Source organism: Silene latifolia, unplaced genomic scaffold (genome assembly GCF_048544455.1).
Source record: "Silene latifolia isolate original U9 population unplaced genomic scaffold, ASM4854445v1 scaffold_95, whole genome shotgun sequence".
Classification (NCBI taxonomy): Eukaryota; Viridiplantae; Streptophyta; class Magnoliopsida; order Caryophyllales; family Caryophyllaceae; genus Silene; species Silene latifolia.
Genome location: NW_027413826.1, coordinates 922,748 through 935,899, shown reverse-complemented (window position 1 = coordinate 935,899; position 13,152 = coordinate 922,748). Strand labels below are relative to the sequence as shown.

Genomic DNA, 13,152 nt, shown 5'->3' with positions numbered 1-13,152 from the left:
AACCCTTTTTCATACCGTTTTAGGATACCCGACAACATATGTTTATTAAACAACCTTGTACATGTATGACAAAGCACTATATGTGCATTAAAATTTTACATCAGTTGCTAGGTTATTTGATGCAACTGCTGTTGATACATTAATGTTGAAATTTCCCATTTTAGGTGAACTGCTGAAACATTAATGCATTAAAACTTCTGCATATCACCTAATTGATGTTGTTTAATATTTGACAGATGATGGGGATGTTTTATCAGAAACAGTTGACAACGAAGCTTCTAAACTGAAATACTCACAAGGAAGCTACTAAAATGTAAAAAATTGCTTCGCGTCGAGTGAGTCCTCGTACTAAAAGACCAGTTGATGAGGATGTCTTCACCGAAAGATGTTCAACCATCTACCAAAAAAGGAGAGTGTCCACTATTCTCGATAAGAAAGATGCTAGCAGCAATGCTAGTAGGAAAGGAACTCCACATATGAAGCGTGGTAAAGATTATGATACGCTGGTAACTAGGATGAGTCCTTCTTTGATAATTAATTTTATCAACTCGAACCCGTCTGAGAAGTAAATTGAAGCTATTCAGAGCATGGGTTTTGGAGAGTTGTTAAAACTTCAATCGGAAGAAATCCATGGCCATTTGGCTAGATGGATTGTGGAGTCTTTCAATCCATTCACTTGTTCGTTGATGAATGGGGATTTGACTATCACAGATGAGGATGTCTACCTTGTCACGGGAATTCCTATGGGGCCATTAGATATCAATCCAGTTGGTAGGTACTATAAAGAAGAGGGTTATTTAGAGGCTGTCCGGAAATTTAAGGAGCAATTTAGTACCACAGATATTACCAAGAAGGTTTTACTAGAGAACATGATTGAGCTGCGGGATGCTGGAGATGATTTCAAGAGGAATTTTCTCGTATATATTGTTTATGTTCTGTTGATGGGGGTAGCTAGTGATTATCCCAGCACTCGTATATTAAGTTGCATGTCCGATCTCTCCGATGTACCTAAATATAATTGGTGCAAGTTTGCACGAGTTAACATGATTGAAAATGTCATTTCCTGGAAAAAGGCAGCAGCTAAAGACCCTGGTACGTCTTTTAAGGGACCAATTCTCATTTTCTGTCTTATCTACTTGGATAGAGTCGTTTTCAAGACAAGAACGGTCGTTCGATCTTTCACTTTGTTAGCCAATTGGTCAGACGAACGTATCCGAGAGAGGGTGAAGATGGAAAAACATGAGGCAAATGGTTTTGGAGAGGGGCGTGTAGAAGACAGATTTGTTTATAAAGCACCTGTGTCTGAAATTGACAAACGGGTTGATGATGCAGTGACGACAAAGGGAAAGGAAAAGGTTGAGGGTGCTGGAGTGACGACAAAGGGAAAGGGAAAGGGAAAGGTTGAGGATACTGAAGAAGGAGGTCCCGTTGATAAGAAAATAATAGATTGTATCAAGTTTTTAGTGGGGACTGCTGTTACTCTTGAAGACAGTTATGGTGCATTCTCAAAGGCAATCATGCAAGCAAAGTTTGTGGTTCCTGGTATGGAAGCTGTTACAAAAATGTTGACTTTGGCAGATTCGTTATTTGAAGGGTTTTCACTTTCGCAGCAAAGTAAAGAAGAATCTGAGATGGAAGAAGAGGAGAGAAAGGACAAGGAGAAAGATGACCATGAAATGGAGGAAAAGGAGAGAAACGATGAGGGTAAAGTAGAGGATAAATTTGAGAAGGACAAGGAGAAAGATGACCATGAAATGGAGGAAGAGGAGTGAAAGGATGAGGGTAAAGTGTAGGAGGGGAAGAAGTATGTGGATTATATGGACTCTGATGAGTTTTACAATGATCCCAACATCTTGGCTGATTTAAAGGGGATTCTGAATAGTGCATATAACCATGTTGGTGAGGCATTTAAAGAACACCAAGTTACGAAGGAAGAGATGGACAATGAACTCATGAAGGGACCATCTTTTAGTCTCTTTCACGGTGAGGATGCGTTATATACATCTCAAGAGTTCCGTGAAGCACAGAGGTCTGGTGATATGTGTCATATGGATGTTCCCCATGCGACCACGTCAACTGCACCTTTCATTCCATCCCCTCCCCGTGCAACCACGTCAGCTACACCTTCAATCCCATCCCCTCCCAGTGGAAGCACTTCCGCTGCACCTTCTATTCATTCCCCTCCCCGTGCAAGCACATCAGCTGCACCTTCCAATCCATCCCTTGCATCACCAATACTTATCTCGTCATAACTGTCATTGAATGAATATCCAATTATGCCTTCTTCTCCGCTAGTAGAACTGTCCCCAACCGTCCCCTCCCAGACTCGGAAGTGTAAGAGAAAAGTTGAGTTACCTGACGTTTTTCGTTCACCTTTTTTCATAAGAAATGTGAATGTGATGGATGCCTTCAATCAGTCTGAAAAACTGATGGGTGACTATGCATTCGCTGCTGACTTAGATGAAGGGTATGTATTAGTCTATTAATTTTGCTTTTATTTTTCTCTTATTCGGTATATGTATTATATTTTCTTTCTATAACACTAAGGTTTTATTTTTGTAGCGAGGTTCTGTTCAGCCGTGGGGGCAATATTCTTACACGATATGATATGAAGACCATGCTATTTGGTGGTAGCATTAACATCGACGTGATCAGTGTGTGGTGTGATTATCTGAATAATGGAAATAGGTTAAGAGATTGTAGATCAATTTGCCGCTCTTTCTCGCTGAAATAACCGATGTAAGTTTGATATTTAAATTTTGTTGGTCTAATTTATCAACTTGTACCTTTTTATTCTCTAATACGGGTCACCTAATTGAAACAACGGATAGCCTCATTGGATATCAACTATAGAGACGTGAAATTAGTAAGTTGTTCAATATTTGAAAAGTTTTCAAAATACATAATTAAATAATATACAAATCCAACTAATCATTGTTTGACAGGTTTTTTTCCCTGTTGTTGCACCCAGCCCACTTCTTCATTGTTTTGATATTGATCATAACTTGTATGAAGTTATACACCCGTGTGATCCAGGTTGTGTAGATTTTAATGTCAATGTTCAATATGTGGTATGTTTTCACACCGTTTGGCAATAAGTATGTTAAATGGCTGATTTAATTCTTATATAACGAACTTATTTGCTTGGTATTGTCTTTTGTCTAACAGAAGAAACAGTTAAGTGCAAAGCTTTCTTCCATGATTCCAAAGCTGCATGCTACATATTTTGTAGAAGCCAAAGAGTATGTTCCGAATAAAAGTTTATTTCTATGTCGAGCGTGATAATGGAATTTACATGATGTGACATATGGAGACGTACAATGGAAATAAGTGTCGGTATACTTTAAAACTGCTCATGGACGTAAGTCTCCATTATTTAAGTCAAATTTTTAGTTGGTGTTTCTATATTTCCTGACGCCATAAGCCATCAACATGCATGTATTAGCTTTGTTCTTTCATGAATCAGCCTTGTATGTGTATTAGATATGTAGGTTCTGCTGTTGATTTCACTTTATATTATTGTTCAGAGAACTGATGTGAAGCGTTACATTGTGAGGGTTTGCAATGAAATTTTGACTTGGACAGACAACACTGTGAAAGATCAAGTGACGTCTAAGGCAAAGGCTTACAAGAATGGCTGTGAGATTCGGTAATCAGAAATCTTTTACCAACAATGCTTCTTATTACTATATGATGACTCCTGGTTTATTAAAAGTGTGCTATGGTTATGTAATTATTCTGTGTTTTTCCTTTTTCTCCCCAGGAATGAAGTTCCACGAGACTTGCCCTATACAAATGAACACTTGATGAATTTTATTAGGACAAATGAGGCAAATGAGGAGTAAGTTATCACTTACCATATAGCATCTTTTTAAGTTGTTTTTGTCCACTTTGTTGTTCTGTGTGCATCTAATTACAATATGTGCATTATTAGTGACATTGTTGTAGACACTCCATGGCTGCAAGTAACCCAAGAAGGAATGTCGACTTTGTTTGAAGAAAAATGGCTCATGGATATGGTAATTTGACCTTGTTGGTCTTTGTTTAACACTTGAAAGACCAAATCTTGTGTACTTTCCGACAATAATCAAGGTATTCATATTCATCCTTAGTAACCGCTAATGTTTCTACTTGGAATTACCAACATTTTTCACAAATTTTCTCAACTTTCAGGATGTTGTCGCTAAAAACAGTTTTCAAAGTCAATACATTAAGCTTCAGTACTTGCCCAAAAGTCTAACCAAAGCTAAACTGGTAATTATCCTGTCACTTTTTTATTTTATTATATCGACGGAATTTACTACTTGCCCAAGAAAGAACTTAATTAATTATCCTGTCTAACCTGTTTGTATATTATCTGTTTTCATTTCCCTATGTGCGTTTTTGCAGGCTTTCTTCCCTTACTGTGTCGACCGTCAACATTGGTTTGCTTGCGTGTCTGACTTTGTTAAAAAGACCAACTTTATACTTGACTCAAGCTTGCCTAGGCGTCCTGACGGAAGATGTAAATTTTTAGTTGAAACGGTATGATTATATCCGTATGCCTTAGGGGTTTGTTACCTCAAGTTTGTCTTGGTTTTCCTTCGCTTTTATATTATTGTGTTTTTCTTTTTTTGGTTTTTGTTTTTTGTAGTTATTTCCTGCTTTGGGGATTATTGCAAGAGACTTTCCAGGATACAAAAAGTCATGTTGATAAACAATTTTCCGTTTGTGATTGTGGATGTGCCTCAACAAAAGAATGGGTACCTTACATGTTTAAATTATACTCTACTCGTTTTAATATTTTCGATGGGATACACACCATTTTAAAGCGTTTAACAAATTTCATTATTTTAAAAGGTATTCTTGCGGATTCTATTTGGTGAAGTGGCTAGAAAACTTGAGTTTTCAATCATTATGGTCCGATCAGACTTGTTACGAGGTAATGATGTCTAAACCAAGTTATATTAGTCAAACATTATTCGGCATATTTTATTGCAACACTTTCAATATTGTTGTCAAATATATATGCAGAATTTGGATGAATATGGTGAGAGTTTGATTGTAGATCTTATCAGATGGGAGGAAAACAAGAGAATGGTAATATCAATATCTTTCGAATGCTTTATCTAATTTTGTTTCTATTATTTCCCCATCTTTTAACTGCAAGACTTTCAGTGTTGATGTCAAGTGACTTTAAACGTAACAATATTTCCCTACCTTTTTTTTGTAGGATTATAACTAGGTGTTATTTTTTAATGAATATGGTGAGAGTTTGCGTGCTTAGCAAACGGGAGTGGCAGAGAACCTTCTCATTGTCTTTTGTTGATTCCTTGATTTGGGCAGGCATTAGTTTGTAGGTGGAGTAAATTTGTAGGTTGCATATGTGTAGGTACTCTAAGTAACTTTTGCGTGTATGAAACACCCTTCTACGTGCATGAGAAGGCGTTGTATGTGTATGAAATACCTTTCTACGTGCATGCAATTTATCGACTTTTGGGTCCGTTTATATGCTAAATTGTAACGTGGGGGCACAATTATGTCACTTGATTATGGCATTTTTTAATGAGACTTGTAATGAAAATTAACCCATTTGTCAGGGGGTTGTCATTTGATTATGCCTAACGCGACTTGATAAACGTTGTAATGTGGGCCAAAATTATATAACTTGCATATTTACATGCATGAGAAGGCGTTATATGTGTATGGAACAGCCTTCTACATGCATGAAATTTTTCAAAACACAATTACTTGGGTTATTTAGAGATCGCCTAGGCTATGCTCGGTCATGGCCTGTGTCGTGCTCGTGTCGTGCTTGAGCGTCGTGTCGTGCTTGAGCGTGCCTGACTAATTCTTCAACTTTAAGCCAACTCCTATGTATTTTGAGCGTGCTATGCTGGGCCGTGCCTAAATTATGGCCTAAAATGCTGATAGGATTGGCCCGACTTCTTCAATAATCACTCACATTTAAGTTTTGAGACTTGAAATGAGAATTAAAGCCCAAAGTAACATGACTAATTTAAGCCCAATTTATTTGTTAAATTATGACCTTTTTAAATGACTTGTAATGAGAATTAACCCATGTCATGGGGAATTAGCCTATTTGGGTTATCTGTACATAAAATGGCCTTCCATGTGCATGGAATAACCTTGTATATGCATGATATTAAACGACTTGTCGTACACGATGATGATTCAACTAATCACATTTTATTGCTGGCCTAATTTGGAGAAACAATGATCAAATTTGTCAAATTTGGAGAAACAATGATCACATGTTTCAGCTGTTTAATTACCAAATTTGGAGAAACAATTATCACATTTTTCAGATGTCTTGCATGCCTATGTGCATAAAATGACCTCGTACGTGCGTTAAATGAGCTCGTAGGTGCATGCCATAATTGCTCAGGAAAACACATGTTTTCTATTCTTAAATCCAGAATCACAATTTCATCTTCTCAAATATTCAATTTAAAAAACCGGAAGACTCCCGTTACATTTATTACAAAACAATTGTAAATGAAGAAAAATAATCCAATAAAAAAGTGTTGTCTTCTCAAATGATGCTAAAAAATTTCACTGCACAAGTCCAATTCCTCGCCAAAAATATCAATCTCACACATAAGAAGGCAAATGTCAGAAAAGATAAAAATTAGAGGGAAACAAAAAGGGTAAAAATAGAAAACTTATGCTAAAAAGAGACATCACTTACTCAACTATTTGTCTGTGATCCTTTGGTCGATCACAATTCCTGCTGTCGTGGTTCGCCATCTGCCCACAAGCCTTGCATCTTCTTAGTGGTTTCTTATTGACTTCTCCCGCTCTTTCTCTTTGTGAAATCATTCTTTTTCCCGAGCCTTTGTTTTTGCATTGTCTTGAAGGCAAAATTGTAATTTCGCTAGGCACACTTGTTCCCAAGAGCATTCCAATTTCAGCATTTTTGTCCCTTTACTTTCCCATACTACTATTACCACCATCATCAGCGACACTACTTGTTGTTTCTGCAAGTACCCTTTCCTTGAACCCGCGTAAAATGGTTAGTAACTCATCACAATTAACAGGACTCTGTTCAACTAGTGACACACAAGTGAACATTTCTGACCACAATTGATCGTTTGGTCTTACGTGCATCGATCGATCTGCAATCGGCAAGCAACGCCCATCGAATTGAAGATTGGCTGGCAGGTTGCTAGTTTGCTCCACCTATTTAGTATGTATTCGCTTGGAATTTTCTCAAAACCATAATCTTTAAGGACACAAAGAATATGTCGACAGAGTATTCCATGTCTTTCAAATTTCTTACAATTGCATACTAGTTTCACTTCAGCTGTCTTATAACCCACCTTATAGTCTTTCTTTCTCTCACGATCCTTGACGTCTATGTAGAGAATTGCATGATTCTTAACATTTTCTTTGTCCCCAATGGCACATGTAAAGCATGCAGCTTTTATTTCCACTTTGAACTCCTCGAAAATTCTCGGAGTGTAGGTTTCTGCTGCATGCTTTTCTAGGTCTAGAGGAGTAGCCATGTCAGGAAACGAGTACTTAGATTATGCAATCAGTTTTGATTGAGCCCATCGTTGTGTATCTATTGCACTCTCAAAGCGCATCCAAAATTCAACAAGGGTCAAATTTGGATTAGTGAAATTGCTAAAGAAATGATTTTTTGACTCGGGCCTCGAGGTTGTTCTTATCAACCCTCCTAATAACAAGTCACGAAAGTAAGCTGGAATCCAAAATTGTCTAATGCCATACTTTTCCTGAAGCCAATCATTATCCGACAACCCATGAGCTTCCACAATGGCTGTCCATCTTTCCTCAAATTCAGCAGGCACCACATCTTCACCCCAAACACATGAGTTTATCTCTTTCAAAAACTCAGTTTCTTTACATATCACAGGCCCTACCTTCTCTGGCAACTTCTTCAATATGTGCCACATGCAATATCTATGTTGCACTATATCTTTAAAGACTTTCTTAAGTCCTCCTTCTATCCCCAAATCTTCGTCGGTTATTATACACACAGGATAACGACCCCCCATAGCTTCTAGGAATCTCGTAAATAACCAAGCAAATGACTCCTTGCTCTCATTAATAAGAAGCCCAACCCCAAAGGTCACACATCTCTTATGATGATCCACCCTTGTGAAAGGGGCGAATATCATTCTATACTTATATTTCCTAAAGGTAGTGTCAAAGGATGTCATGTCCCCAAATAGCAAATAATTTTTTATACTAATAGGGTCAGCCCAGAAAACATGTGACAATCTACCTTTCTCATCTACCTTAAAGTCAAAGTAAAAGGATGGACACATTCTTTTTATTTTCATAAAATGCTCAATAAGCATTTGAGCATCCCCTTCTGACAAGAACTTTTTGATATCCCTTGAAAAGTTTTTTAAGTCTTCCAATGAAGCACCCACATTCTGATAACCTCTGACATACTCCTTAAACATCCTATAGGTCATAACTGGACCTTTGTTAACCTTTGAGTTGTCAACTATCATTTTTTTATGAACTATATTCAATTCTCTCGTTTGCGTCAGATGTGCCATTGTTAATGCTGTAGCTGGCATATGATTATGCCCTTCAACAAAACCATAAATTTGGTATTTACCGTTAGCAATTTGTTTAAAGTTAATCCTAGCAAGGCAACCTACCCTAGTCCTTTGCCTACGGTGTTTTTTGCCTTAAGCTTCACATTCTCCAGCCTTATTACACAAACAAGTTTTATGTGTAGTGACACCCTGTTTATTCTTTTGTGAGCCCTTTCTAGTCACAAACCCACATTCTTTTCCATATGCTTCATAAAAGGCAATACCGAGTTCATGTGTATCAAAGACCATACCAATAACAGGCTTGAGATGGGTAGGACAACCAAAAATCCGATTCATGTTGCTTGAACCGGACGCCTCCTCCTCCTCTGCATCCTCTATTACCTCTGCCTCCTCTATTACCTTTGCTTCGTCTACTACGTCATCTGCAAATGTGATGAAATTAAAGTAGAGTTAGGATTTAGATTTACTGGATAACTCAAGTATACTATAGCATAGTTATATAGAACAGTATCTGATCATTCAACAGTTCAACAGAATTGTACCTTGTACGATTTCTGAATTCAGATTTTCAGGAACATCAATGTTAAGGGCAGATATTTCTTATATGGATTGAGATGCAATAACTTCAACCATCTGTCCTTCATTTGTAATGACATTAGAAGAACTACGCGACCCTATTGAACTAAGAATGTTATTGCTACAATAACAACCACTTAAAATTAAATAACAAACAATAAAATCATATCAAGGAATTATTACTAAAATTAAATTTAAAATTTTTGATGCACATAGCAATAATTTGATGCACGTAGCTAATAGTTTGACGATTGTAAAACCTGTCTAATTAAATTTAATCGATAAATTGAAAAACTACAAACAGATCAAAATATAAACCCTAATTTGACGCACATAGCAACAATTTGATGCACGTAGCTAATAATTTGACGATTGTAAAACCTATCTAATTCATAAAACTGAGCCAACAATATCACGATTTCAACCAATTTAAGCAATTTCTCATTTTACCGAACCCTAATTTCTCAAATTACCGAACCCTAATTGCTCAAATTCAACAAATTTAATCGATTAATTGAAAAATTACAAACAGATCAAAATATAAACCCTAATTTGAAGCACATAGCAACAGTTTGATGCACGTAGCTAATAATTTGACGATTGTAAAACCTGTCTAATTCATAAAACTGAGCCAATAATATCACGATTTCAACCAATTTAAACAATTTCTCAATTTACCGAACCCTAATTTCTCAAATTACCGAACCCTAATTTCTCAAATTCAACAAATTAATCAGCAATTTGGAAATATTACCTTGAATAAAAAGGTTCCATTCATGAAGGACGCGTCGAATAGGTAGATCGTTGGAGAGATTGATTGATCAGTAGTTGAAGATCAATGGCGCGCATAAAATAGCGTTGTGGAAGATGGTGATATTCGAGGAGAGAGAAAGAATGATGAGAGGGAAACGAAAATTGGAAAATGACGGAGTTTAGAATGTTTAGGGGTAGGTGATTGATTTTGGCGCGCGTACAATTATTCTATTAGATTAAGGTGGTTCTCACGGTTCTCATTATATGGGTGGTTCTCACTGGATCTCGACCCTATATATATATTGTTCCGGGTGTAATTCCAGAGCAGTTATTTGTCACCACCCGTGCTTGTGGAATGACGTCCTTAGTTGAATCCTCCTTGCGGTCTCCTGAAACGATGAACAAACTGAGGGCTCGGCTTTGGGCCGAGCGAACTCACTCCGACGCTCAAGTCAGTAACTTAGAGAGGTAAGTTGTTGTTACTTAGCAAAGTGCGTATTGTAGAGAGATAAGGAAGTTATTACCAGATGAATAGTGATCCTTAGGTTAAATTGTGGATCCTTTCCTCAATGATAGTTGAGGAGTATTTATAGACTTTCACCTTTTGTCACGTAGTGGCCAAATGGCCAAGTGGCTAGCAGGTGGAAAGACTGATCTACCCTCGGCCGAGGGACCCATGGCAGGCCGACGGGCCCTGTTGGCTCACCGCCGAGGGGTCTTGGATATGAGTTCGCGGATGTGTGCCCGGGTGGTTTGCCCCGGCCGGGACCCATCCGACAGGCCGACAGGCCTCGTCGGTTAAGTTGTCTAAGTCGTTGACTTGTCAGGATTTCTTTGACCTTGCTCAATGTGTTGACTTGGTCGGGGGTGCGAGAATATGCCCCATCAATTTGCCCCAGCGTAGTCTATGCCGTGGTATGGGCTCCGGCGTATCTTTGAGCGTATATTCTGCGCAAGTGAAAATTTATGCCCCGCTTCTTCTTCCCCGGCATGGCTCGCTTAGGTCGTACCATATCCCCCTCCACATGGATGTGTAATGGACGTCCGATGTGGAAAAAGGCAATGACGCTGGCCGAGACCCGGTAGAGAGTCCAGGTTGTTTCGATTGCCCCCTGGCCGGTGCTTTACGGCTTGGTTGATCACGTGGCCGGTGCTCGAATTACACCGAACATATATATATATATATATATATATATATATATATATATATATATATATATATATATATATATATATATATGCATATATATATATATATATATATATATATATATATATATATATGCATATATATATATATATATATATATATATATATATATATATATATATATATATATATAGAGTCGGGATCCGGTGAGAACTCCTAAATATTTGAGGATTGAGGATTAGTGAATACAATATCACATGTTCTTCAATACAATATCACGAAAAATTTGAACTTTGCCAAAAAAAAAATTTTTTTTGAAAAAAAAAAAATTTTAATTTTTTTTTTTTGCACAAGTGTTTTTTTTTTTGTGATATTGTATTGAATAACCTGTGATATTGTATTGAACAACCTGTGATATTGTAACGAAATCCTCAATCCTCAAAGATATATATATATATATATATATATATATATATATATATATATATATATCATTTCTGACGATTTTGTCTCTTTTTTCAGCATGATTACCATGAGGATATGAGTCAACCATTTCCACCTAGACAGTCTCCCGACGAGATCTGGACGTACTACAAGGCTGTCAAGGGCTTTGACGAGAAGAATCGAATATTTGGGACCGGAGATAAAGGGGCCGAAATATGGTATAATCCTCCTACTAACAAAGCTAGTCGACGGTCTTTCTCTTATGCTCCTAGCATGATTTCACAGCTTTCCACCCAAATGAATGATGAGCGAGCCGCTCGAATTGCTCTTGAAAAAACCGTTCTTGAACAAGCTGAACAAATGGCGGCAATGCAAAACGCTTGGGCTGATATGCAAGCATCTCAACCCCCAAACACGTGTTCACAATTTACTCCACATAGGCGGGATGACTTTGCGGATGATGGACACGGGTTTGGAGGTAGTGGTAGTTTTATTGAGCCTATAGGTTAGAGCCTTTAGGTTAGAGCCTTTAGTTTGGTTAGTATTGTCGTCTAGTAGGGAGTATGAAAAACATGGTGATTCGTGTTTAATTAGTAAGACAATGTACGAATTTAACTATCTTTTTATGTAAAACATTTGCGTTCCATTCTCTTTTGTTGCCTCTCTTGATTCCCGCAATAGCGGTCGACATGAAAATGGATTCCCGCTTGGCGGTCGACGATTTTATGTGTTTTGCAGGTTTTGGTTGTATTTGAAACGATGCAAATAGGCATCGTGGCTGTATTTGAAACGATGCAAAAACGCATCGTGGCTGGCAGTAGGCTGCTGTTTCCAGGCCTGATTTTTAATAATACTGACGGAAATTCCGGCAGTAATAGCGAAAATACCGACGGAATTTCCGTCAGTATTCCTAAAAAACTGACGGAATTTCCGTCAGATCCCCCTTTTTAAGTTTTCCAGATTGGCGCCAAAAAAAAGGCCACGTGTCAGTCTGTGATGGAATTTCTGTCAGTTTTTTAGGAATACTTACGGAAATTCCGTCAGTTGCAAGCCAGTATCAAACGACGGTTTTCCCGTCAGTTATCCATCAGTATTTGAATTTACTGACGGAAATTCCATCAGGATAGGTATTTTAGTGACGAAATACGCTGACCTTGGTTCCTGACGAAATTTTCGTCAGGAAATGGAAATACTAACGGAAAAGCCGTCAGTACGGCTTGATTATTTCCGTCGGTATCCCGCGTTTTTGTAGTAGTGCAAGAGACAGGGGGAACAGATCCACTCGAACCACAAAATGAGGCTACGACATCCAGGGGGAATGAGGGTACACTTGAATAAAATGAACAAACAAAAATAAACCCTCAATCACAAAATAAACCAGAACCAACAGTTGAGCGAACTATTGAGTCAGAACCCCAAGAAGCCTCACAATCCTTAATCGTACCAAAGAAGTGGAAACACCAAAAATCTCACCCCCTTTCTAACTTGACCAGTGACTTGAATTCGGGAAGGAAAACAAGACCATCCCTCAATGATTTCTTTGCATTTCATGCGTTCCTCTCACAAATTGAACCAACAAACATCACCATGGCACTTGAAGATCCGAGTTGGGTGATGGAAATGCAAGAGGAACTTAATCAATTCAAAAGAAATGAGGTATGGTATCTTGTCCCTAGACCTACTGGTTGTACC

General features: G+C 37.9%; 1 protein-coding gene across 1 annotated transcript; it reads right to left on the bottom strand.

Moving 5' to 3' along the window:
* Positions 1–7,529: 7,529 nt before the first annotated feature.
* Positions 7,530–8,534, bottom strand: LOC141640593 (protein FAR1-RELATED SEQUENCE 5-like). The gene has a single exon (XM_074449326.1). The coding sequence runs from the start codon at positions 8,532–8,534 to the stop codon at positions 7,530–7,532; it is 1,005 nt and encodes a 334-aa protein (XP_074305427.1).
* Positions 8,535–13,152: the final 4,618 nt, after the last annotated feature.

Coding starts and splice junctions, on each gene's coding strand:
- LOC141640593 (XM_074449326.1), bottom strand. CDS start 8,534: ATGGCACATCTGACGCAAACGAGAGAATTGAATATAGTTCATAAAAAA.